General features: G+C 29.0%; 2 protein-coding genes across 3 annotated transcripts in view; one reads left to right on the forward strand and one right to left on the reverse strand.

Annotated features, from left to right (window-relative positions):
* Positions 1-281: 281 nt before the first annotated feature.
* Positions 282-22,326, forward strand: LOC130674366 (excitatory amino acid transporter). Of its 2 annotated transcripts, none has more exons than XM_057479677.1 (10): positions 282-814; positions 4,744-4,869; positions 5,333-5,540; positions 6,490-6,807; positions 8,900-9,133; positions 12,206-12,400; positions 14,836-14,970; positions 15,058-15,166; positions 16,896-17,014; positions 17,389-22,326. In XM_057479677.1, exons 1-10 carry the CDS (start codon positions 640-642, stop codon positions 17,441-17,443), a joined length of 1,674 nt encoding a protein of 557 aa, XP_057335660.1. In that variant the 5' UTR covers positions 282-639; the 3' UTR covers positions 17,444-22,326. The 2 variants fall into 2 exon arrangements, with proteins under 2 accessions (XP_057335660.1, XP_057335659.1); XM_057479676.1 differs by having other exon boundaries at positions 490-814; positions 16,896-17,031.
* Positions 22,327-23,481: 1,155 nt separating this feature from the next.
* Positions 23,482-27,380, reverse strand: part of LOC130674126 (protein dachsous) — a 191,408-nt gene continuing 187,509 nt past the window's right edge. Inside the window, exon 16 of the mRNA XM_057479383.1 lies at positions 23,482-26,420. Coding sequence (XP_057335366.1) covers positions 24,134-26,420 — 2,287 coding nt within the window. The 3' untranslated portion in view covers positions 23,482-24,133. The remainder of the gene's footprint in view (positions 26,421-27,380) is intronic.

Below are 27,380 nucleotides of genomic sequence, written 5' to 3' on the forward strand. Positions count from 1 at the left end.
TAATAGAAGTGTATCTAGAACTAGAGGTAATTGACCCTGCGCAACGGTCTCGAGGTCGTTGGGGTTTCCAGGATCGACCTCAGACAACGGAAACGAAAGTGGACCATCCCAAAAAAAGGAAAAAATCGAATTATTTATTGAAAGGAAAGAAGACGAGCTGGTAAATAAATAATAAATAATATTTTTGGAGTTTGTTATTGATAGAAAGTGGAGATAAATATTACAAATGTGTTGTTAATTATTGATAAATAGGACGGAATAATTTAAAATTGGTAATTAAATTGGATAAAAAAGGTAATAATTGAGGGAACAAGTGTTTGGAGCGTTAAGAAAAAGAAGAAGAAGAAGATAAGTGAGTGGATTGAGGGTCGTGATTGGTTGGTTACAAGGAATTTTAATCAACACCCCCAAAACGGCAACCCGTCGTCGTCTTCGTGGTGGTGTTGCTGGGGCTCCGCCGTGCGCCGCGAGAAATCGCGTGAAATTTCGTCATTATCATCGTCATCGACGGGAACAACTGCGGGAGGAGTGTCATCGGTTTCAGGGACAGGAATACCCTCGGCGTCATCTCTGTCATCATCACCATCGCCATCGTCATCATTTACACCTTCAAAACGACAACGCAACTGCAACTGCGAAATGGAAGAAAAGTCATCGGCACGCTTCTCTGAGTATCTTTTCGCGAAGATGGGCGGGCAGGACGTATCGGCCTCCCAGGGGCCCCGCAAGGTGACAGCTGACACCAGGAAGTGGATCAGGGAAAATATGCTTTTGCTGGTTACGCTATCCGGAGTTGTGCTCGGTGTCGTTTTAGGTTTGTATTTTTTTTTGTCTTTAATTTTCCGTTTATCGATATTTTGATACAAGAAAAATTTTCTTACAGAATTATTATTTCTATTGAATAATAAAATGTTTATTAATTTAAAAATAATTTTTTTAATTAAGACCAGGAATTACTTCAAGTTTTGGACATTCAAAAATTTTTTTTTACAACATTTTAAAATATCGTTTCAATTCTTTTGCGACGTAAACTTCATGATTGAAATTTAAATAATTTTTTTTTTTTTTTTTTGCATTTATTAAATGCGTAACTACAATCTGTCTATTGACAATAAATAATTGGGATGAAAGAGTAAAAACGTGATGACTAGAGCTTTACCCAATGGCAAGATACTCTAGTGCAGGAGGAAAATTTAAATCATAAAAAACTTTTATTGAAAAAATAAAAAAAAAGTCGTTGGTTTAAAGAATTCTTTTTCCTGAGCCATCTCTTTTAATTAAACGCATTTACATCTTTTGACAGAGTAATTCAATTTATTTTAATTTCCATTTGTTGATATAGTTGGAGTTTACAGTATGTAACTTTTTTTTATCGGTACAAAACACTTTAATTAAATCTATTGAGAGCCTTTGACAATAATTTAATTAAATGTTGTACTGGATAATCAATTATAAAGACAAATTTACCTTTCAAGAAGATATTTTAATGAAAACTTATAATCAACTTTTACAAAAGAGTTTTATCAATTCACACGTAACATTGACGCTTCGAGTCTCGATAATGCTTTTATATATTTTAAAAAAAGACCTTGATAATTGTTCTTTTAATTCAAAATCTATTTCAATTGAATCTTAAAAAATAAATCATAATTTTTTTTATAAAAAGCCAGACTTGATTAATTTAAAAATAATGAGAATAGAAATGATGTGTAAATAATTTTTTACATTAAAAAATTTGCGGAGTGAATGACTGTTTATTTATTTAATACCGACGAAGTAAAATTTACTCTGAAGGAGAGTTTCTTTTTATATTGAAACTCCGAATACGAATTTAAATAAAATCGGGAATCAATCCGAATTCACTCCCGATTTTTTACAGTGCAAAATTACCAGTCAATTAAATTTTTAAATTAAGATAAAAGCCCCTATACCCGCCCAGTACCATTAGTCGCTCACTTTAATTGTTTAATGCGTTTTTTATAATTTTTATAAACAAAATTTCAACTAAAAAAATTGTCATTGATAAATAATTATTTGTGAATCTAAATATATTAAAATATAATGTATCAAATTCTTTTATAATAGATTATAAATTTAAATTAAGTGACTGTTTTCAAAATTGCGCTCAGCCGGGCATTTTTTGCTTTAACGTTCATACGTTACATTAAATTTAGGTTACGCCAAATTATTTAAGAATTGTTATAACTATATCTTATTAAATATATTTTTAAAATTCATGAAATTTTATATTATGGAAGAATAAAGTAGTATAATTTATAAATTATTTGTCCAAATTAATAAACTTATCATAGTTTAATTGATATTGTCTTTGAGCGACTATAGGACCATGTGTTGGTCGAGTAATGGTACATCACAACTTTTAGCGAGCGACTATGGGTACACTCAAGGACCTTATTTAAAAAATTAATAATAATTAATTATCAACATTATTCTTCAAACTTAAATTTTATTCTAATACTTGAAACTACAAAAAATAACTATAAAAAAAAATATGGTTTTTCATTTTATTTAATCATTTATATTGAGTGATTTAATCTCACTCCAATAAAAAGTGAGCAGGTATAGGAGCTTTTACCTCATTTTTAAACAATTATTAAGATTAATTAATATGCCAAAAATTTATTAAGTAAATTTCCACAGTGAATTTAAGATTAATATCTATCTATTCGAATAAATATTAAAAATATTATCAATTGAAATATAATAAATATGATACTTATTGACCTTGTAACATGAACTGAATGACGATAATTGATACAATTAGTTTAATAAATATTTTTTATCAGTTGTCAATAAAAACAGTTAGGAGTCAATTGACTCTAATACAATCGAACTCTTCGTGTTAATTGATTTTAATGAAAAAATATGTGAGTTTAATGAATAGCAGTGGTCATAATATTTGGTAATTTACCTTGTACTTGGTAAAAGTATAAAAAATATTTGGCAATGTTAATTAATCGATATTACTAAAGATATTTATTACCGTAGAACTTTTGCCAATTTTTTATACGTCAACGATTTAAATTTAGTGGCTGGTATTATATATATACATATGTAATTATATATAAATGATAATAATGGCATGAATGCAATTGAAATGAATTAATAATTAGAATTAGTATATTTGAAATGATGATTTATAGACACACGTGTTTTTGAAAATACATATATGGATTTTGTCGACGCATGAGTAGTTTTATATACTACGCATTCATGCGATCGTAGACTTTTATAGATAATTAAAGTAGTCTAATGACGATTAGTTTTAGTCGTTGGTTGACATGTTTTAGTACTGCGTAATATTGCGAAAATTAGTTTTAACCGGAATTCCCTTGTACGTTGGGCTGATTATTTATAGTTCGAATTTTTTTGGCACAGGGTTTAGAAGGTAAAGGTCAGATATTTAAAGAGACAGGAAACGACTTTAAATTTTGGGAAGTTGAAATTTTATAAATTTTTAATTATGATTGTGGATATTTTGAAAAAAAATTTTTGTTCATTTTCTTAATGATAAAATTAAGAAAGTTGGGGAAAATGATCATGTAAATAAAATTTCTGATTTGATGACTTAAATTTTTTTTTTTTTTTTTACGCTAGTCAAAAAATGTAAATCAAATTTCATAAAATTACAGCCAGTTGACAATAACTTTGAGTACAAAGCAACTCTATCGGATTCGAAAATATTTCAAAACTAGAATTTCATAATTTAAATAACAAAAAAATTTAATTTCTCTCTTTCATCTTTAAATATAAATTTTAAAAAAACTAAACAACTTTTTTCTTTAAAATACAAGCAAATTAACAAAAATTTTGAGCCACTCCATAAGTATCTCATTTATCTGAAATCAAATTTTAAATTTATCATAAAAATTTTAATTTTGAAATTCCACACTTATATTCTCAGTTCGATTAAATCAAAGCCTGTTACCCTATTAAAAAAAATAATGCCACACTCGACAAAAATAAACTTTAATAAGTTTAAAAAAAAAACTAAAACTTTTCATAACTTAAAATATTTATAAAATTAAAATTTCAAACTCGAGTTCAGACTCCATTTAATTTTTCCATCTGAACTGTTTTCAATAAATATTCAAGCCAATAATTTAATTTTTTAACTATCAAGCTCACAAAAAACTAAAAAATAAAATAAATAAAAAAAAATCTATAACCATTTTCGTAAAAAAAATATTCTATTAATAACCCATTCGTGACTCACTCTGATGCAATTATCGGAAAAGTATTAATTTTTCAATGTCAGTATGTATTCATATATATGTATAAATATCATGATAACAAAAAAAAAAGAAGAAGAGTAAGTAAACTAGTACTAGGTACGGATTATTTTCACGTACATAATCATGATGAGTATAAAAGGGATCGAATTTACCTAAAGAATTTTTAACTCTTCTTTAAACACGAATGACCTAGTTTCATTTTCAGAATTGCTTGTTATATAAATGATATATATATATATATATATATACATAATCATCTTATTGTATGGTCTTCTGATTTAAGTGTCATTCATTATTTTTTATACGGTTTCTTATATTTAAAATAACTATTTTTATATCATAACATAACTTATAAATAGTTATTAAATTGATTTAGCATTTAACTTACATATATATTTGATCTTTAAGTATTATGTATATATATAATACTTAAAGATCAAATGACGTCATCAAAAGTATTTATTTAAATCCTTTTCTTTTTTTTTAGGATTCGGATTACGACCACTAGGACTTAGTGATGACACCGTTATGTTAATTAGTTATCCTGGTGAACTATTTATGCGATTACTAAAGCTCATGATTTTACCACTAGTTATCGCAAGCTTAATTTCTGGTAAGTGTATTTTTTTCTCATATTTTTTTCTGAAGTTAGTAGACAATCAGAAATTTTCGGATGTTTTTTCAACAAGTCAATTACAGAAAAAAAAAATAAATAAAACTAAAAATATGCACATTTAGAAAATTAAAAGAACTATAGATGCAATTTTTGTAAATATTTTTTTTTTTACAATTTATCGTTTTGAAAAAAATCCAAAAATTATAAGAGGTCGGCTAACTTCAGTACGATTTTTAAAAAAACGAGTGTGAATATAGCAAACATGACAAATTTAAAATTATTGATAAATAGGATAAATAATTAATAAAATTAAATTAAAAAAAAATGCGCATTTGAAAAATTTTGAAATTAACATGTGCATTTTTTATAAATATTATTTACTCTATTTATAATTTTAAATTTGTCTGATGTCTGCTGGATTCAAACTCATTGTAATAAATTGTTTATTTTTTTCCGATAGGTTCGGCGAGTTTAAATGCCAAAATGAATGGCAAAATAGCTGTAAGGACTCTAGTGTATTTTATATTGACGTCGTTGTTAAATGCAATATTGGGAGTCGCACTGGCGTTATTAATTCATCCGGGTAATTCGGGCATGAAGGATTCCAATGCGATTTCCACTCATCCTAGGGCTGTTAATATTCTGGATAGTCTTTTGGACTTAGGAAGGTAAATATATTTTTTTTTAAATAAATAAATCATATAAATATAAATGAAGTATTAACAGAAAAAAAAATTGTTTTTAATTTTTGTCTCTATTTTATGATTCTATTTTTTTAAATTATTTTGAAAATCAATTTTTTTTTTATGTTAAAAAAATTAGACAAAATTTTATATTTGTATCAAAAATGTAAAATTAAAAAAAAAATAACATTAATTTTTTATGAAAAAATTTTTATAAAAATACTGCGACATTTAAATTTTTTAAATAATTTTTTTTTCTCTGAAAAAATTAAACTCTACTGCTTTCGATAAATGAAAAATTTTTATTTACAAATTTCAAAAGTTAAAAATTAATTTATTAAATAAATTACTTAACATAAACTAATAAATATATCATAGACAATTACTAAAGTATATAACTCCAATTTAATGGAGACCAGATCAATAATTTAGAATTTAAAAAAAACTTCAACCCAATTCCTTTCAACGATAAAAATAATAATTATTATTATAAAATATTTTTTTTTACCTAAACCCTAAAAAAGTTAGCACAGATATAAAAAACAGAGTATATAGAAAGATATGTACATACTCTTAAAAATAGCCACAGTAATCGATAGCGGAGCTTTTGTGTTAATAAAGTAGTGAGCTAGAAGACAAATGCAACGTCATGCATACTAAAAGTAAAGAAGGGTGTGTGAATTTTAATACACATGCAGACCAATAAGCCCTGACATTGATACATTATCTAAGTACACAAATAAATCGATATCTCAATATATATATACATGTCAACCTTTCAACGCCAATCAATGAATCAATTATCTCATATAGAATATATTCTATACAATATTTAATATCGAATATTAAATATCCAATACCCATCGCCCAGTACTTAAATATTTACCCTCCATTGATAATTTAAACAAACAAGTAAATAAATAATTTTTTTTAGAAACATGTTTCCAGACAATTTATTCCAAGCGGCATTTCAACAAGCGCACACTGTTTACGAACGGAAAAAATTACCATTGCAAAACGACAGTGATAGAGTCGTTGAATCAACAGCTGAAACTGGAGGAACTGTTAATCCTGAAGAGTTAGTACGTGTTATACAGTACAGAAGTGGTACTAATACACTGGGAATCGTATTTTTTTGTTTGGTGTTTGGCACATTTTTGGGGACACTTGGAGAAAAAAAAGGACAAGTTGTTATCGATTTTTTTAAAGCTGTTTTTGAAGTTATTATGCGGATGGTTTCAACTGTGATGTGGTAATTATTATTTATTTATTTATGGATAATTAATAAATTTGGTCTTGTATGATTTTTGAGCGGGGAAAGGGGTCTGAGATACAAAAAAAAAGAGGATATTTTTTTTCAGAGTACCTTCGTTATTAAAATTCTTAAAATTTGTGACATTATTAAGCATCATTTCAAGAATATTCTGCTAAATTTTCGGAAAAAAATATTGAAGAATAAGCCAGTGGTAGTGGGGAGAGCCGAGTCACCTTAAAAAAAAAAGTCTCCATGCGGTAGGCAGGAAAACTGATGACTGCTTCATCTGAAATCAAAAAACCAAAAAGATTTCTTTGGTACATAAGTTTATCTTGGATTTGAACGAAGGAATAAACAAAATATTCATTTTTGAATTTTTGGTAAAGGTGCAATCGAAAAACTCTGATTTTTGCCAAAAATTGCTCCTTTTGTTTAATTAAAAAATAAGTAGTCATTGAAAAAAAAAATCCTTCGTTCAAATCCAACTTATGTACTAAAGAGATCTTTTTGGTTTTTTGATTTCACATGAAGCAGTCATGAGTTATGATGCTTACGGCATGGAGACTTTTTTTTTAAGATGACTCGGCTCTCCCCACTATCACTGGCTTATTCTTCAATATTTTTTTACGAAAATTTTGCAGAATATTCTTGAAATGATGCTTAATAATGTCACAAATTTTAAGAATTTTAATAAAGAACACACTCTGAAAAAAAAAACATCACAAAAATATGCTTTTTTTTTTTTAATCTCAGGGCCCTTCCCCCTTAATAATAAGAGCAGTTTATATTTTGATATTATATGCGAAGTGAATGCAGAGCAGATGACTGTCCATTTATTTAATCCCCTTGGAGTGAAATTTTCTCTGAAGTTTAATTTAATATTGAAGTTCTGGTTCAGAGTGAAATTCACATCTAAAAGAAGTTTATTTTAATATTAAAACTCTGAATCAGAGTGAATGTGAATTTAAATAAATTCCAGTTCACTCCCAAATCACTCCGTCAAAAATACAAACTCCGTATTTACTCCGTATGCAGAGTGATTTTTTTTAAAAGCTCTGGGACTCTGTGACAGCATATTTAAAGTTAAAAGTATTAAAAAGTTAATAATTGAATAATAAAAACCTTTATATTGAACATAATATTTATGAATTAATTATTGCTAAGTGATGTCGCGAGGGGTTTCAACAAATTACACCCTGGGAAGGTAAAAGGGTGTACAGTATTTATAAATAAAGCTAACATATATATTTGGCGCTGGTATGCATAAATTACAAGCATTTAAATAAATTTTTTTAGGCACAAGGCCGCGTGTTGAATAAATTACTCCCTTTGGAATTTGTTTTTATTTAGATTTAAAAACACATGTTAAAAGACTAAACTATTTATCCTTATTATAAATTTATTATTTTATAAATATTTATTTAGTCATTACGGTGCTGATTATATTACTGATTAGAACACCTCGTTGTTGTGTTAATGACAATCGATATACTTTTTTTTAATTCAACCCCAACGACCGCAATAACTTTTGTTGACAATGAATAAGTATTATTTTTTTTTAATTGTAATTCCAAGAGCACAGGTGACTAAATTGAATTTTTTTTCTACCAGATTGTCATTTAAATTTAAACCTGATCAGATTGTAACTCAAAAAATTATTAAAATATAAACATTTACGTATAGATTTTTTTAATAGACACAGAAAAAAAAAAACTTTTTTCAAGTAAATAAAAATATATTCCTACTAAGTATAAATTTAAAAAATTTTTATTTTTAAGTTTTTGTTGCATGACAAAAATATCGTTAGAGAAAAATTACTTTTTTCTCTAAAATTTATGTTTTTTTGGTCCAATCGTTTTTTGACCTCGAAAAGCTCAAATGTTTACCAATAATCTTTTTGAGCTTAAAACCAGTTGGAAGTTTTGGGGTTGGCCCACAGAGTCAACCATTTTTCAGATTTTTTTTTTTGCGTGACTTAAACAAAATAATTTTCTGCTCTTATTATTCGATAAAGTAATTTTTTATTAATAATAATAAAAATAATAAGAGGGAGATTTATAATAATAATAATAATTATTATTATTTTTAGGATGACACCAATTGGTATAACATCGGTGATAGCCGGTAAAATACTCGGAGTTGATGATCTAGCTCTAGTGATGGCCCAACTAGCCTGGTTTATCGTCACCGTAGTCATCGGTGTATTCTTTTATCAGCTGGTGATAATGCAACTTATTTATCTGGCATTCGTACGCAAGAATCCCTTTAAATTCTACGCCGGACTGGCTCAAGGGACATTGACAGCATTCGCCATGGCATCAACGTGAGTCGTCGATCTTCGACTTCGCTCCCACCTTTTACCCAAATATTTGTCTCAATCTCTCGCCTGCCTCACAGGGCCTCGACCTTATCAATCTTATTTATCAATCATTATTTTCACATCATTCTTTTTTTAATCTGCCACAATCAAAACCTATCAATAATCGATTAACTCTTTATATATTTTACTACGATATTAATCATTGCCTTTTTTTTTATACTCAATTTCACGCGTCCCTAAATTGATCATTTGACAAAATTTAAATTTAAAAAAATTGAAATTCTTATTCCATACATTGTTTCAGCTCGCACTGGGAGGCTTTGCGAGGCCTTGGCGTTCCTTTATTTCCACTCCTCATTTTAATATTTTTCACATAAAAAAAAAAAAAAATTAAATTAAAAAAAAAAAAAAAAAATAATTACACTAAAATTGGACTTAATTTGGTTGACTATTAATTTTTTTCATAGAAAAATTAAATGTGAAAATATTAAAATATCCTCAATAATTTATTCCATAAAACGAAAAAAAAAATTTATATAAATTTAAAAAATTAAAAATTCCTTTACCATTTTGATTGACAATCGCGTATGCTCGTGCTGGAGCATGCAGGCTCCCTAATTAAAGAAAGAGAGAAAGAAAAAATTGAGCGAGAGAGGTATGCAGCTCTGGGTGGCACTTAGAATATTGATAATTTAGCTTCAAATTCATGTCTTTTATTATTTTATTTATTTACTTTATCTAATTTTTATAATTATTATTATTTATGTAAATAATAAAAGACTGAATTTACGTTGAAAAATTAAGAGAAAATTATCGAGTGTTTAAATTTAAATTAAAATTTTAATTAAAAAAAAAAAAGTGAATTAAGTTTGACAATTCAACGTATTAAGAATTAAATATCAATTGACTCCGTGTCACTTGGACCTGATTTGAGTGTGGAAGCTATTGAAAAAAAAATCTCTTTTATACTATTGCATTTACTCACTCTCGTTTTAATTTAAAATTTTAAATTACTTGCTTGGATATTTAAATTTGAATAAATAATTTATTGGTGCAGAATTTAAGTAGCGAGAGAAATTGAGGTAAAGCAAAATAGTGTAAGCGAGACAGCTTCTATACTAATAAAAATGCCCGTATTTTATTAATTAATTTAGAATAACAATAATAATTATAATAATAATATATCGATATATACATGTGACATAACTGTAGTTAGTAATATATCATTAATATTTTAATTTTCGATAGATAAATTGAAGAATTTAAAGGGAGAGCTGGAAAAATTTTACGCGTGTTTATCTGTCATAAAAAAAAAATTAATTCCAGGGTGATGGTGATGGTGATTAATTCCGATTCATGGTGGACCTGAAGGAGAGCAGCGAGCATCATTACTTATTTAGTTTTTTTTTTTATATTTTAGAAGAACGAATTTTTTTAGAATTTTTCTTATTTTTTTTATCAGATAAAACGACGCAACGATAATTTTTCCAGTTTTTTTTTAAATTTATTTATGAAAATCCATTCGCTGGCACAAAAAAATTTTTTTTAACTTTTAATTACCAGGCATTCAAACGCGTAATAATATACGACTCAGAAAATCCGTTTGCTGACAGTAAAAAATTTTAATTTAAAAAAAATCGTATTTTTATGATCCAGAAATTAACAGACGATTAACAATTTTCAGTTTTTTTTTTTCAACAAATCAATTACAAAAAAAAAAAGCTAAAAACATGCACTTGTAGAAAATTCAAAAAACTATAGGTGCAATTTTTCAAAATATTTTTTTTCATTATTTTTCATTTAAAAAAAAAATCCAAAAACTATTAGACGTTGGCTAACTTCAATATCGTATTTTTATGATCCAGAAATTAACAGACGATTAACAATTTTCAGTTTTTTTTTTTCAACAAATCAATTACAAAAAAAAAAAAGCTAAAAACATGCACTTGTAGAAAATTCAAAAAACTATAGGTGCAATTTTTCAAAATATTTTTTTTCATTAGTTATCATTTTGATAAAAGTTCAAGAATTATTAGACGTCGGCTAACTTCAGTATCGTGTATTTTTTATTTAATGATTTTCTTAATTATTTAATTTTGAAATTTCTTTTCTTTTTGCGTTCGTTTGAAATTTTTTTTTTCGTTCATTTTGATTGAAAAAAAATTTATTTACTAAAATTTTAAATCGACCATTGAGTTAATAATAATAATAAATAAAAAATGTGAAGAATAAAAAAAAATAATTTACTTGAGTTTAAAAAAAAAATTTGTCAGGAAGTTAAAAAAACAAAATGGTAAACTTGAGTTAATTCAAAATATCTTGTGTGTGGATTAACTTTTTTCCAGAATATGATGATGATGATGATGATGATGATGAGACATCTAGTCAATAAACTGTGACAAGAGTTTTTCACAGTAGTTCAGATGATGTATTAGAACACGATGCGGCCTATTTGCAGGTGGAGTCTGATTGACATAGCGATTGACTAGAAAATGAAATAACAGTCAGATAGAGACCTACAGTATTCAAAATATCCGAACAGAGAAAATATTACCGGGTACTTGGTAAGTAATTGATGGCCGCAAGATAAGGTACTGTCTGTTCCAGGATCTGAGTCACCAAATCGACGTCTATTTTTTTTAAAACCGGACTCAACCAGCGCTCAAGGATTTTTTCCCAAAAATAAAATTAAATCAACAAAACAAATAATTTCCAGTGTTTTTTAAATGAATTATTTTTTCAGTCAATCCAAGTCATTCTGGTATTTTTTAATTACATAATAATAATTAACAACAATCATTCTTAATTTAAATTAACTTATTATTTATTTTATTCGCATCATTTTATTTAATTTTAATGAACCCTCTATTTAATTAATTAATAATAAATTGCCCACCAGAATGACCATAGCGAGCAGCGAATGTGATAACAATAATAATAATTATTATTATTTATTATAATAATTAAAACTAGTAATTAATTTATTAATGAGGATGATGATGATGTGAAAAGTATTGATAAATATTATTTTATTTTGTTTAATTATTTGAATAAATCTAATGGAGATTTGTACAGGGCTGCCGCATTACCTGTCACCTTTCGTCTGATGACCGACAAGCTACGAGTTGACCCCCGGGTTACGCGATTTGTCCTTCCGATTGGGTGTAACATCAATATGGACGGTACTGCGCTGTTTGTTGCGAGTGCAAGTATTTTTATTGCGCAGATGAATGGAATTTTTTTGGGATTTGGTGAAATCGTAACTGTTATGTGAGTATTTATTTATTTGTTTATTAAGAAGGACCAATAGTGTGAAATTTTGAAAAATTAATTTTTTTTTTTGAATATTTCGAGAGTCTATAGCTTCAAAAATAACATACAATTTCTAGTTCATATCTCGAATAGTTATACCCGAGTCGAAATTTAAAGCCGACATTGAGCCTCCTAAGGTAGTTCTTATTTCGGACTTGGGGGATTAAAGTAGATTCTATTCCCATGTTAAATTAGGTCTGACTTTGGAGCCCAAAGTGGTACAAATTTCCATTTTTACCACTTAGGTGTCCAAAGTCGAGCTTGAATGGATTCAAAATTAGGTCCGACTTTGGACCCCTACAACCTATTTAATAATAATGATATTAACTATAATTAATAACTAATAATATTATTATTTTAAAAATAATAATATTATTTACGCCAGCCGGTCATATACTTTAACATTGGCTCAAAATATATGTATAGTAGACTGGGCCAAAAAAATCGACTATTTTTTTTTTTTAACGATACTGAGTAAATATTATTTGGAATGACAAAAAAAAATTATTGTGAAAATTTGAGCCCTTAATTTTGATATTAAGAGGTGTATCATCGCAATTTTCGATTTTTTTTAAATGAGTGGGTTTTTGTCTCATAACTCTCAATCCATCGAGATAAACGAAATCGACTCAGGTACATTTTTTGAAGGAAATTTAATGCTCTACAAAAAAGATATGATTGAAATTTTTCGTCAGATGAACCGTTTCCTTATAATCATGCTTTGAACGTTGATATGATTTTAAAATTTGATTGTTCAACTTTGGAATTTTGTATTTCATGTAAAAATAAGTTTCCGGAAAAAGACAATGAATATTCTTGAAGGAAATTGAATGCTCTACAAAAAAAGTCTCTTAACAATTTTCGCTAAATTCACTCCTTCAAAAGTTATTCAAGGTTGAAGATATGTAAAACGACTTCAATAATCTTGAATAACTTTTGAAGGAGTGAATTTAGCGAAAATTGTTAAGAGACTTTTTTTGTAGAGCATTCAATTTCCTTCAAAAATACTGATTATCTTTTCCCAGAAACTTATTTTTACATGAATTACAAAATTCCAAAGTTGAACAATCAAATTAAAAAATCATACCAATGTTTAAAGCATGATTATAAGGAAACGGTTCATCTGACGAAAAATTTTAATCAGATCTTTTTTGTAGAGCATCAAATTTCCTTAAAAAAATGTATCTGAGTCGATTTCGTTTATCTCGATGGTTTGAAAGTTATGAGATAAAAACCCGCTCATTAAAAAAAATTTAAAAAATTGCGATGATACACCTCTTAATATCAAAATTAAGGGCTCAAATTTTCACAATAATCTTTTTTTGTCATCCCAAATAATATTTCCACAGTATCGTTAAAAAAAAAAAGTAGTCGATTTTCTTGGCCCAGTCTAATGTATAGATATAATTTAACATGAAGTGGCTGGCTACTGGTTTGGGGCTGGGTACTGGTGCTCTTACCCTATACTGCTTGGAAAAAGTTATTACAAATTGAAATTTAAAAGTTACAAAAATAATCTTAAATATTTAAAATAATAAAACGTATTATGGAATGATCGAAGAAAATTACAATTTAAGTACTGTTACTCACTACCTATTGAGAAATTTAAAATTAAAAAAAATATATGTCGGACTTAGCGGTTCAAAATAGTACCTCATAGTAAATGTTAGGATCCTGAGGTTCAATGTAGGAGCTAACGCGGCTAAGAGTGCTCTAAATCGGTCCTATTTCGGGCTAGAAGGATGAATGTAGCCTTTAAATTTCGACTCGGGATATTTCTTTGAGTCACATGCATCTGAAGAGCAGCCGCTTATTGGTTCTCGAAAATACATTTTTCGAAATTGCTGCAGTTATAACTCGAAGACAAACCATCCGATCAATTTGATCTGAATTGCAGTTTTTTTTATATATATTTTTACGTACCACGAACCTCCAGTTTTTCGATCGAATCAAAAATGTAATTTTGCCAGGCCACAAGTCATCAAATTTTCACGCGAAATTTAAAATCTTTATTAAAAACTCCGCCATTTTTTAAGTTTCAATTTTTTTCTTAGTCATGTTACGGGAAATACCTTTTAGTTTAATAAACTTCTTGGTTTTTTTTATTTCATGCGATGCGAAGGTCGCTATCACTGCAGTAGGGACTTTTTTTTTAAGCTGGAGATTGTGAATAACTCGATGAGTTTTGAATTTTTCGGTCCAAAAATTTTATTTTGTATTTGTTATATATCCACAAATATATCCTTAAAACATTAAAAGGTTCCATGCAGTAGTTTTCTTTAAAAAAATTCCCAAAAATCACCCTTTTTTCAGGCGGTCACACTAGTGGTCCCCTTTAAAACCATCGGACAGAGAACTGATTAAAAAATAAAATTTATTTAATTAATTAACAGATTAACATCAACAGCGGCAAGTGTATCATCAGCATCAGTACCGAGTGCTGCATTAGTATTATTACTTGTCGTATTAAGTGCTATTGATGCACCGGTACAAGATGTATCACTTTTATTTGCTATTGACTGGTTTGTGTAAGTACGCCAATTACCAGCTATCAATTACTATCTATCTATATCTAGATACAATCAATTAACTAATTAATTTATTATTAATTACAGAGATCGTGTAAGAACAACCAATAACATGTTGGGTGACTGTTATGCGGCAGCTGTAGTTGAACAATTATCTAAAAAAGAATTAATGGCTTTAGATGCAGCTGCTTATCAAGTAATTATATATTTATTTACTAGTACTCTCGTTAGGCATCGATTTCTTTTTATTTTTTTTTTATTAATAATTTTAGAATTTACATTGAAAGTTTTTGTACGATGAAAAAAATTGGGAGTGCATTAGAAGTAATTTAGTTTTAGAAAAAATCACTCCACATCCAGAGTGAATAGAGAGTTTATTTTTTCAACGGAGTGATTTGGATTTTATTTCAATCTGTATTCACTCCAATTCGGATTTATAATATTAAAATAAATTCCCGTTTGGAGTAAATTTTACTCCAAGGGAATCAAGTAAATAAATAGTCATCCGCTCTACATTCACTTCGGATTTACTCCGTGTTCAGTCCGCTAATTTTTCACAGTGAAATAAACTGAAAATTCGAGATAAATTCTTACTCTGTAAAAAATTTTCGGAGTAAACGCAGATTAAATCCGGAGAAAATTTGGAGTGAATGCAAAGCAGATGACTGCGTATTTATTTAATCTCCTTGGAGTCAAATTCACTCCGAAGGGAAATTTATTTGAATATTGAAACTCCGGTTCGCAGTGTAATTAACTCCTATAGGAACATTATTTTCGTATTAAAACTTCGAACCGGAATGAATCGGGATTTAAATAAAATCTGTAATCACTCCGAATTTACTCCTGATTTTTTGAAGTGTAGGCTATTGACAAAAATGTTTAGGAATTGTTTTGCAGATAATTAAATTTTCTATAAAAAATGTCTTATGCTATTTTCACGTATGTCTAATTATTTAGACGTAATTGCAACTTTAAGTAGGAAAATAAATTTTGACACATTATTCTTTAACTAATTAATTCATTATTTATTTTCTCTATAACTTTAAAACTATCAGAGATATGTTAATAGACCATAAAATCTTTTTTGTAGCAAATTAAATTTCCTACAATTTTTGTTTAAAAACTTTTCTTCTAAAATTGACAGTTTCACTACAAATTCTATCAGAAAAAATTCATTTCTTTTCATTGAAGTTTTTTCGTGTTAACATTTAGTTGATTAAATATTTTTGTAAAACAAAATTAATATAATTAATGACATATATAAATTTTTATATATTAAAATCATAACAGTCCAATGTAAAAAGTTTTTAAAATTGATTTATCGAGTCATTTTTGAGAAATTTCAAAAAAACTAAAAAAAAGAATTTTTTTCTTTTTTTCTTTCGACAACGATTTCTCTTGAACGAATGAACCGATTTTGATAGTTGAGGTGGCATTCGACGCGGCTTATAAAGTTTTAGAGCTGATTAGATTTTGGAATTAATCCACCGAGCGTATTCAAAGTTATCCAAAAAAAAAACATTTTTGAAAAAATTTTATTTTTGGAATATCTCCAAATGCACTCTACCGATCAAGCTCAATTTTTTACAGCTTTTATATATTGACAAGCCGCGTCAAATGCTACCTTGACGATCAAAATCGGTGCTTCCGTTCAAAAGTTACAGATATTTACATACGTACGTACGTACGTACATACATACATACATACATACACTCGGACATCATCTTGAAATTAGTCAGAATAGATTCCTAGACCCTCAAAACGTCAAGATCTGTTAGAAATTCGATTTTCGAAAATCGCAGTGAAACCGATCACTTCCCGAATTTTAAAAAATTTTCAATTTTCTTAGCGGGAAGTGAAAAAATTTTTATTTAATAAGTTTGGGATTATTTATAATTATTAATTATTATTGATTTTTTTTCAGTCGGAAACAGTTTTACCAGCAACAATAGCCAATGGTTGTTTATCAGCAAATAGAGTACCAGATCCGGACACAATTGTTGTAGAAATGCAAGACGATACAAGGATAAGCCCCATCGCCAAGTAAAAAAAAATTATTGGTAGGGCTAGGATCATTATTAAATTCATAGCATTTATTTACTTATACTTTGCAATTATCATAATCATTATTATTTTTTATTTACTCGCTATATTACCAAGCTATTTTAACTAAAAATTATGTATAATTATATAATTAGCCTTTTTTACAAATCAAGTTTCTGACATTCACCTGAGCTAAGGAAGAAACTATGCTTGCTCTACACTCGTACATAAATTGCGGCCGCAAATTTTTGCTTCGATTCGCGCATATATCAGGCGCCTCTAGCAGATTGTTTTGAAACTAGACTTAAAAAGGCTGATTTAGTAATTAATAAATTAAATTGAATAAATGGATTAATAAATTTTTTTAAAATTAGTATTTCAAGCCTTCCAGTACAGTTAACAAGGAATGTGATAGAAGAAACTGTCTGACTAATAATTACAAGGCAATGTGATTACAAATGTGACAATTATTAATTTATAAATTAATAATTAAGATAATAATTGAATTGTGACGGCAGTTTTAAATTTTTTCGTGGACTCAATTTTAATTGGATAACTGAGGATCGTAATTAGTAACAATACTTAATTATTAAGTCCACATATAATAATAATAATAATAAACCGCGCCAGTTAACAGACAAATAACTATGATACAACCAACCAACCAAACAAACTAATAATTGACTGGATTTATTGTATTTAATAAAAAAAATCCACCATTTTTTTTAGTCACATTAAGTAGGGTAAAAATTTAACGTAATGTGTATAATTGTATGATAATTAATAATTGTATTTGTATAATTTACCAAAGGCATATCGATTTAAAGTTCGTAGTTGATGTAGAACGAGGTTCATTTTTTTTCTTGAGGTTTCGAGTTTGTAATTAAGCATCGCGGGTATGTTTAATTTTTTTTATGATTATCAGAAATTATCAGATTTATTCCATGACATTTTTTTTCATAATCTAGAATTTACTGGTACTGATATTTAACTAGAGTCAAAAGGGCGGTGGAATTTTTTTTTTTCATTGAAAATTGTAAAGCTTAATATTTGTTTTGAAAAAAAACAAAAACTATCAAACGTCGGCTAACTTCAGTTTCATTGTTTGATGGCCCTGAAGTTAACAGACAATTTTACGATTTTTTTTTCGACTCATAAATTCCAAAAAAAAATGAAAAACCAAAAATATGCACATGTAGAAAATCAAAAAAACTACAGGTGCAATTTTTTTAAATATTTTTTTTTTTATTTATAATTTTGAAAAAGAACAAAAATTATCAGACGTCGGCTAAGTTCAGTTTCATACATTTTGAGGGAGTTTTATTAATTGAAACGTCTCTAACTTTTTAAATATTGATTGTATGAAAATTTTTATAGATTATAAAATTATAGGAAATTTAATGAGCTACAAAAAAGTATTGATGTGTTTTGTTGATATTTTTGATCGTTTTTGAGATATCTTATTTTTATAGGCATTATTAATAATGAGTGTGAATATAGCTGACATCAGACAAATTTAAAATTATTAATAAATAAAGTAAACGATTAATAAAACAAAATTTAAAGAAAATGCACATTTAAAAAATTTTGAAATTAATGAGTGCATTTTTTATAAATATTATTTTTTTAATTATTTACTCTATTTATTTAGAATTTTAAATTTGTCTGATGTCTGCTAATATTTTTTTTTTTTCTGCGAATGTAATTGGTATTTAGTTAAATTCTAGTATTTAAAACTGTAACTGCTTTAATTGGTCATTGATAACTTCTATTTTGGAAACAAAAATTTTTGAAAATAAAGAACGCCTTTTTTATCTGGGGACGAAATCTTGTTAATTGGGAACAAAACTCGTTTAATTGGGAACATCATTTTACTTTTATGAAAACTTTGTTAATTTTAAATGGAACTTTTTTTATGAAAACGATTGTTTTTAATTTGGCCCCGAAATTACTCTGATTGGTAACAGATTTACTGTATTTTAGTCAAATTTTTTTAATTGGCCCGAACTCTCTAAAGGATACGAAACTCCTTCAATCGGTATTGAAATTCCCTTTATTCTATTGGGGTTCCTTCAATGGAGGATGAATAGAATATTTCAAATTGAGTTCAAAACCTCATAAATAGAATATGGAATTCTAGCAATCAGAGCTTTTCTTTTTGAATTTGATTTAAGCTCTTTCATTAGAAGCATAAAATCTGTAATAGAATACAGAACTTTTCCTCTGGAAAATGAAAATTTTTTAATGGAACATAGAACTTTTCTATTAGGGTTGAAACTCCTTTAATCAGATCCCAGTTTCTTAAATTTCCATTGTTTAGGAGCATGACTTTTTGAATCGTGTTCAGAGATTCTTGAATTAGGATACAAACTCCTTTAATTTAACCGAAGTTCTTTAAATTGGAGGCAGATCTCCACTAATTAAAAATTGGGCTCTTTAAATTATTCATTAAGTTCTTTAATACAATACAGAACTTATTTAATTAGTAACAGAACTCTTTCAATTAATAACAGAGCTCTATTTTGTAAAAAAGATCATCTGTTGTCTATACCCTGGCGGATCCAAATTACGGTAAATTACAGTAATTACCATAATTTACGGTATTTGATAGACTTTTACGGTTATTTTACGGTAAAAATTCGGTACTTTACAGTAAACGTATGGTATTCTTACTGTAAATTTGCGATGAAGAAACGGTGATTTACAATAAAATTTCAGTGAGTCTGCGGTATTTTACCGTAACCGAAAGTATTGTACTGTATTATAAACTCCCTAGCAGATCCGAATTACGGTAAATCACCGCAATTTACGCCATTCAGTAGAATTGCCGCAAATTACTGTAAAAACGCGGGAATTTACGGCAAATTACGACAGGTTGCGGTAAAATACCATAATTTGCGGTAAAATTACGATAAACCCCGTAAGCTTTGCGGAAATACTGCGGTATTTTACCATAATTTACGGTATTCAGAAGAATTACCGTAACATACGGTATTTTATTGTAGAGTAAGGGAAATTACGGCATTTTTTGGTAAAATGGGTAATTTACCGTAATTTGGATTTGGTAGGGCTGTAAAAATAAAAAAAAACACGGTGCTTAAGGTCAAAATGTCGAAAATTACAGTATTGTACCGCAATTCGCTGTAAAATATCGTAAATTACCGTTAAATGCGCATTTAAATTACCGCGCGGTAATTTAGCGTAATTTGGATCCACCAGAGTAATGAATCAGTTCTTGCATTTCAAAGCGGAACTTCTAAATGTAAAGAAAAAAAAATACAATAATTTTCTTATTAATTAAATAAATACTGACTCTAGTTAAATAATAAATTACCTACTTAACATAAATTTTTTTGTTTTTTTAGTATCGACTATTAATTAATTATTTATTATAATTATTTAAATAATTGTCGATATTATCGAGGTGCCTTATTTCAATACGCCGACAATAAAAAAAGGCGTGATGAAAGTAAGCAATTATTATCATTATTTTAAATATAATTTTTCATTAATTGTCTCAATATACTAAATATGTAATATAATAATAATTAATATATATATATTTAATATCATATATGGTGCTTATAGATAGTTATAGGTAACCCACTTTGTTTTTTTTGTTTGTTGAAACAAATAAAATCAAAACTAAATGTAAATTTTTTTTTCTCCAATTAAAAAAGTACGAAAGTTTAAAAGTTTAAATTGAAATGAAAAAAAAAAATTAATTCAACGAAATTATTGGCGGCTGATTAATTATTAAAATTTGACTGATGAAAATTAGTGATAATAATAAAAAAAATTAATGAACAATTGTAATTTTTGTTGGTGGAAAAAACAAGGTAAAATTTTTTGAGAATTGTAAGACTGCCGTTGAAAAAAAAATAATAATTAATGCGATTCAATAAAAATTTTTGTGAAATTTACTCGATAACAAAAACATTTTTGATTGATAACAGAAATCGGTAAAAAAAGAAAGATTTAAATCCACAATTTGTTTAAAAAAAAATTAATCAAGTAATTAATGACTTTTAATTTGATTAATGCGAACCAAAAGAAAGCGTGATTTTAAAATTTTGAATATCAATTTTATTTAACTGATAAAAAAAATAAAGACATTTATCAGAATAAAAACGAGTGAATTTAAAAGGTGGAAAGAAATAAAAATAATAATAATTAATATTAAATATTCATGAAACATTTTTGCATCCTTTACATCCGCATTGTATAATACGCTTATAGTAAAAGTAATCGAACCTCGTCCATTCATAAAATAATTAAAAAAAAAAAAACATCTCATTAATAAAATGGAAAGTAATTTAACTATTAGTGATAATTGTATGACAGATAAATAAATTCACAAAACAATACAAAATATAATAAAACACAGCCATAAAAACATGCCCATAATAATAATTAATATATATTAGAGTGTTTATAATTATACAAATAAGTCAATATCATAGATTGTTTAAAGGGTACAAACTGTTCACTGTATTTGCAAATAATAATTAATTATAATTATAAATTAAATATAAATATTAATAGTAGAGTAATTGGAAAGAAAATAAAATTACGAGGTTCTATGGATTTACAGTCCGATTGGCGAGGGATTGAAATTCGTGTTCCATAAGTTAAAAATATTCTTATACGACCACCCCCACCCCCTGATTTTTAAATTTATTTAATGACCTTGAGTATTATTTCAAGTATTAAAATTTCATTTATTAATTAAAGAAAAGAAATAAAGCACTAGTTGAAAAATAAAACCTTATATGAACTTTTATGGTGCAGGAACGAAATTAAACGCAGAGAATATAAATTTAAATGAAGTTGTAGAATTTCAAAAAATTTCCAAATGTTTGCTATTTTGCATAGAAAACAAGACACCCGAATGTTAATCTCTCGTAAATCGGACTACAGATATTTGTCTTTTGGGGGTTAGTTCACCTTTGATTGGTTAACGGGTAGAGGGAGTGGGGAAGGAAACAAGAAACAATAGTTTCGGTATTTGCTTTGTGATGACTTATAACCATAACTTTTATGATTAATTGAAATTATTTTTCTTATCATAGATAATTTAAAGGTATTGGGTGCTATGAGCTGAAGCTCGATTCGAATTTTTATTTTGACCATCAAATAACAAAGTTATGATAATAATTAATAGTTATCATTATGATTAATAAATTAAATAATTAATTATAGAATTAATGATAATAATTGTAAATTAGCGAGTTTGTATTTGAAATTGAATAATTTTTTTTTGTGAACTTATGTGTTTATGTAACTAAAAAATATCAAATTATTAAAAAAATGTGTTTATGAGTGGTGTAATATTATTTTATAAAACCTTTTAACCAGCTGTTATTAATCCTTATATATAATATTTATGAAATTCAATTTAATCGTTTTTTACTAGAATTTTAATACCCATAATTCATGGCATATTATATCGAACCATAATTTATATTCGGAGTTAAATATATTATTTTATAAACTTATTTTAGGGAGATTCGTAAATAGTATAAATTAAAAATATTTTTAAGTTCAAATGTTGTTATCATAATTGATAAGATTTTTAAGTAGTTTAGCGAATTTTATACTAATGTATAAAAACTTTTATTTTCATAACGATTTTTTTGCTGATCGTTCAAAATTTTCAAAAATTTTGTACTATTTAGGGGACTATTATAAAAATCAATCAAATTTTACGCTTAAATGAAATTTAAATCACCATGAAAAAAATAGCATGAAGTTTAATAAAAAAAGGGAAAGGTATTTTTCCGAGCGAACTTATTACCTGCACTGAAAAAAAGAAATATTTGTCCCAAATAAATCAATTTATTTGTGGCTTTTTTTAAAATATTTCTTAATGACAAATAAATATATTTGGTACAACAAAATATGACAGTTGATTCAAATAATTTTATAATTTGACGGAAATATGTAATTTATTTGTGGTAAGTAATTGATATATTTGTGGTAAAGATATTAAATTTGTAACAAATAACCTAAAATTTGGCGATACTATACATATATTTGAAGTCCTTATTTATTTGTAGCAATTGGATCATTTCTTTATCACAAATAAATCACTTATTTCACGCAATTAAACTACTCGAATATATTATATCTTTCTCACAATTAAATATTTATTTGGCCATATCCAAATATACGATATCTTTGGCTCAAATAAATCTTAGTTGGCTCAAATAAATCTTTTTTTCAGTGTGGCCTTTCCGTCGCAATTGTGGAAAGAAAAAACCAAAATAAAAAATAAATCAGTTCTTTGATATTTAAATCCCGTGCCCTAAAAACTTTAACTTTATCGCTTCCCTTAATCATTAATTTCCGAACCAATAACTGAGCGATTAATTTACTAAAAAAAATTCCTCTTCATAAAAAAATTAAGGAATTTAAACTTAACGAATTAATTAAAAATAATTAAATGCCAGGTTCATAAATAAAAAGTCACTTTATTTTATAAAAAATTCATTTACTAGGTCCACAATGCACCATTTCATTACAATTCTCTTATTATTTATACAAGTGAAGGGTTTTATCATTTAATTATTAAACATAATTTTTTTTATACAAAATAACATTATTAATTATTACAATAATAACTATAGCCTATAAATAAATGCCACGATTACAATGTCAGTTCATTCGTGGGTCTATTAAAAAATAAGCGACTCGGTACTCTTTCGCTCACTCACTCTCATACAATTAACTAATTAACTGATTAATTAATTAATAAAATTATTAAATTACAAAATACTATACAGACTTTTATACTTTAATAATAATTCACAATAATAATAATAATATTAATAATAAATATACCAAAGTCGCAATCGTTTTGATTAACAATTAAACCTCATTAATTAATTAATAAACAATAATTATTTACATTTCTACTTACACTTATCCTCAGTTATTTACAAAATTCAATTTGTTTACAATTTTAAATCATTTTAAAATTAATAAATTTACATTACAGATTAATTAGTAAATTAATCGTTTGATAAATTAATTAAAAAATTAATTATCACGCGTTTAACATAATGAGCAGTCTTGATGTTAAAAATAAAAATACATACAGAAATAATTAATAAGTGTCTAAATTCTTAATTCATTATCAACAACCGGAAGGCTGCGAGGATTCTGCGCCCGCTGAGGCGTCGGAGGAACCAGCGGACTAATACTGGGGCTGCGAGTCGCCAATGGGGATAGAGAAGGGGAAAAGCTCGGACTGAGCGCCGCTGAGGGGAAAGTTGACGCGTCGTGGCTGATTGGTGATCTCGGAAGCATGGCGCGGGCGAGGGCTGGCGCTGCGATAGATCTGGGCGCCACGGAAGTGAGTAATGGCGGAGGTGGCGCCTTATGCTGCTGTACTTTGTGTCTGTTAGCGGAGTTCCCGCTCTGTACACTGGCGGCATCGTCCTTCAGTCGGGCGATTTCGCTGAAGACGTGGGCCAGTGGTTGATACTGAGGACCCCAGTCTAGTAAATAATCCCAATTGTAGGAACCGGTCAACTCTTCCTCGCTGTGTACGATAGAGCTGAGCGAGCCATTCATCGAAGGACCGCCAGGTACTTCTAGTTCGGAAGTGGGTCTACGGGTTTCGCCGATCTTACCGTAGATCAAAGTCGCGATCTCTGCTTCTGTGACTGCTTCATCTTCGAACAAGTGGATGCTCTCTAGTGGCAAAGCTTCTGGCGGCCTTCGAGCATGAGAATGCGAATTAGCCGAAGGCGCATCGACGATTCCCAGCCGTGCCAGATATTCCTGAGTATTATGAACCGATAAGTCGCTTGCGGAATCGGCAGCCTGGCCTTCATTAATCATACGGATTTCTTCGTCTTCTCCATCGTCTTCAGCAGATCCACGGCCGGACGAACCAGATTGATCACTTCCGGATATTTCAGAAGTTGCCTGCTGACCTACAGATTGTCCCGAAGTTCCATAAGGCGGAATTTCGTCATATTTTGGCGGAGCGAATTGACAAGAGCCTGCATTGACTGCTGCATTTACATTAGAAGCGACTCCGGCGACTCCGCGGATAGGAATTGTGTCAAATGCCGTAGGGTCTACGTAACTATTAGACGCAGTAGCATTTCCGTCACCATTCAAACCGGGTTTCGCGTTGGGTTTTTTGTGTTTACGGTTTTTTAAGTGTACATACAAAAAGAAACCACCAAAAGCTGCGATCAAAAGAACTAAAGCTATTAGGAGACCTAGCGCCCAATCTGCAAGACCGTTTGAAGTCGCTACAGCCATATTGGCGCCGAGGTTCGTCGACGTTGCATAGTTCGTTGAAAATATACTGTTTGAGTCGTCGTCGATGATGCGAATCTCTACGACGGTCATGTTGGAGAGCGACCGCTGCCTTCCGGAACTCGCGCTCACTACTAAGCGGGATGATTCTTCTACGGTGTCGTAATGGAGCTTCTTCTTGACGATCAGTGCACCGGTGGTGCGGTTGAGCTTGAAGTAGGGGTGCTGTGATGTTAATTGATAGACCACGCGTCCATCGGGCCCTTTGTCGCGGTCTGTTGCAGTCACTTGGCCTACAACGGTTCCCGGTTGAGTTTGCAGACCGTTGCGTAGATCAAATCGGTACATCCGCTCTGTAAACTGGGGGTAGAATTCGTCTCGTGAGTCTATTTCCACCCGTACTTTTACTGCGGCTGTACGTCCTCCCGTGTCGGTAGCTCGCAGTGTAAATGCGTAACGATTTCGTTGCTCGTAATCGAAAATTGCACCTGTGGTAACGGCGCCCGTCTGCGCGTTTACGTTGAATAGTTTCCAAGAGTCGTCGATGTCAGTGAACCCGGAAGCGGCCGCTGACACTATGGAATAATTAACGGTACCAAATACACCCCGATCTAGATCTGACGCGCGGGCGGAGAATACTTTGGTACCAACGGGCTCATTTTCTCCAACAAACTCAAGGTACTCGTGTACGGGAAACTTGGGGGAGTTGTCATTAACATCTTCGATGTGGATGCGTACCCGTGCAAGGGAACAGAGAGCCAAAATGTCAGTGTCGCACGCAAGAATCACCAGATGATGAGTCTCGGGTGACAGATCGCAGTCCAGAGTTGAGTTTACAGTAATCGCGCCGGTAGATGGATCTATTTGGAAGAGATGCCGGTCATTGCCAGAGGTTATGTTGTATGCTATCGTTGCTGCGGGGGTTCCCGCGAGGTCGTTGTCACTTGCTCTTATTGTCGTCAAGAGCGTGCCGATCGCTGCGTCCTCTTTTATTGAAACTTCTTGGAGTTCTTCAGTGAAGTGGGGGTAGTTGTCATTCGCGTCATCCACTTGGATCGTAACTATTACTACGTCATCATTGGTGATGCTTGACGAATTTTCGCTTTTAGTTCCCAAGTACACAAGGTATCTAAAAAAAAAAAATAATAATTTGATTAAAATTATTGTGATTCATATCCATTTTTTATATATATTAGGAATAATTTCACAGTTTCTTGGATAGTAGTGTTATAATTATCGTTCATTTATAATTTTTGTACGACGTTTCGTCGGTTTCCCGATTTTTTCAAGTACTCGGAAGACAAAAAGTAGTATAGCGCACTGTCTTAATTATTTTTTATTTTCTTGACAGTTAATGTTTAATAATTGAGGTAATTAATTTAAACTGTGGTTAATTTATGTGTCTTTGAACTAGTATGCATTCAATTTAACAATTAAAATTTTTACTATTTATTTTAATTTATACATGAAGGTATACTAGGGGTGTGAGAAAGTGTATCCGTTAAGTAGGAAATTTTAAGAAATTTCCGCTCCTCTATAGACTAACTGTCCAAGTTAATGGAGTTCAACTGTACAGTTCTGCACCCGACTCAATACGGTGCAGAACAGTAACCAGTCGGGTTCCAATCTTTCAGTGTACTTGTTAATTATTATTTCTTGTCTTTCCAGTACTTGAAAACCCGGGTCAAAAAAATAACTTGATTTTGACTTATTTGACTTGCTTTTGACTTCAGTAACTTGATTTTGACTTGCATTTGACTCTTAACTTGATTTTGGCTACACTTGGTTAAAAAATTAAGTCAACTAAGTCAAATTCAAGTCAGACTTGACTTGATTGACTTGAAAATTCAAGTCGAACAAGTCAAATTCAAGTTAAGCTTGACTTGAATTTGACTTGAATGACTTAAATTTAAGTCAACTAAGTCAAATCCAAGACAAAGTGACTTGAATTTGACTTAGTTGGCGTAAATGGGTACTAAGTAAGACAACTTAGTCAAAAGCAAGTCAAAACCGAATGTATTTTCATACCTTAAAATATGTTTTTCATTTATTAAATAAAGGAACTTAAACTAGACTTGCTTTTGTCTTC

The sequence above is a fragment of the Microplitis mediator genome, chromosome 9, assembly GCF_029852145.1.
Source record: "Microplitis mediator isolate UGA2020A chromosome 9, iyMicMedi2.1, whole genome shotgun sequence".
NCBI lineage: Eukaryota > Metazoa > Arthropoda > Insecta > Hymenoptera > Braconidae > Microplitis > Microplitis mediator.

Bases quoted from the DNA above. Each gene is read 5' to 3' on its own strand.
- LOC130674366 (XM_057479677.1), top strand. From the start codon at position 640: ATGGAAGAAAAGTCATCGGCACGCTTCTCTGAGTATCTTTTCGCGAAG. The intron at 815-4,743 runs GTTTGTATTTTT...CTTTTTTTTTAG, and splicing joins TGTGCTCGGTGTCGTTTTAG to GATTCGGATTACGACCACTA. The intron at 15,167-16,895 runs GTAATTATATAT...ATTTTTTTTCAG, and splicing joins TAGATGCAGCTGCTTATCAA to TCGGAAACAGTTTTACCAGC.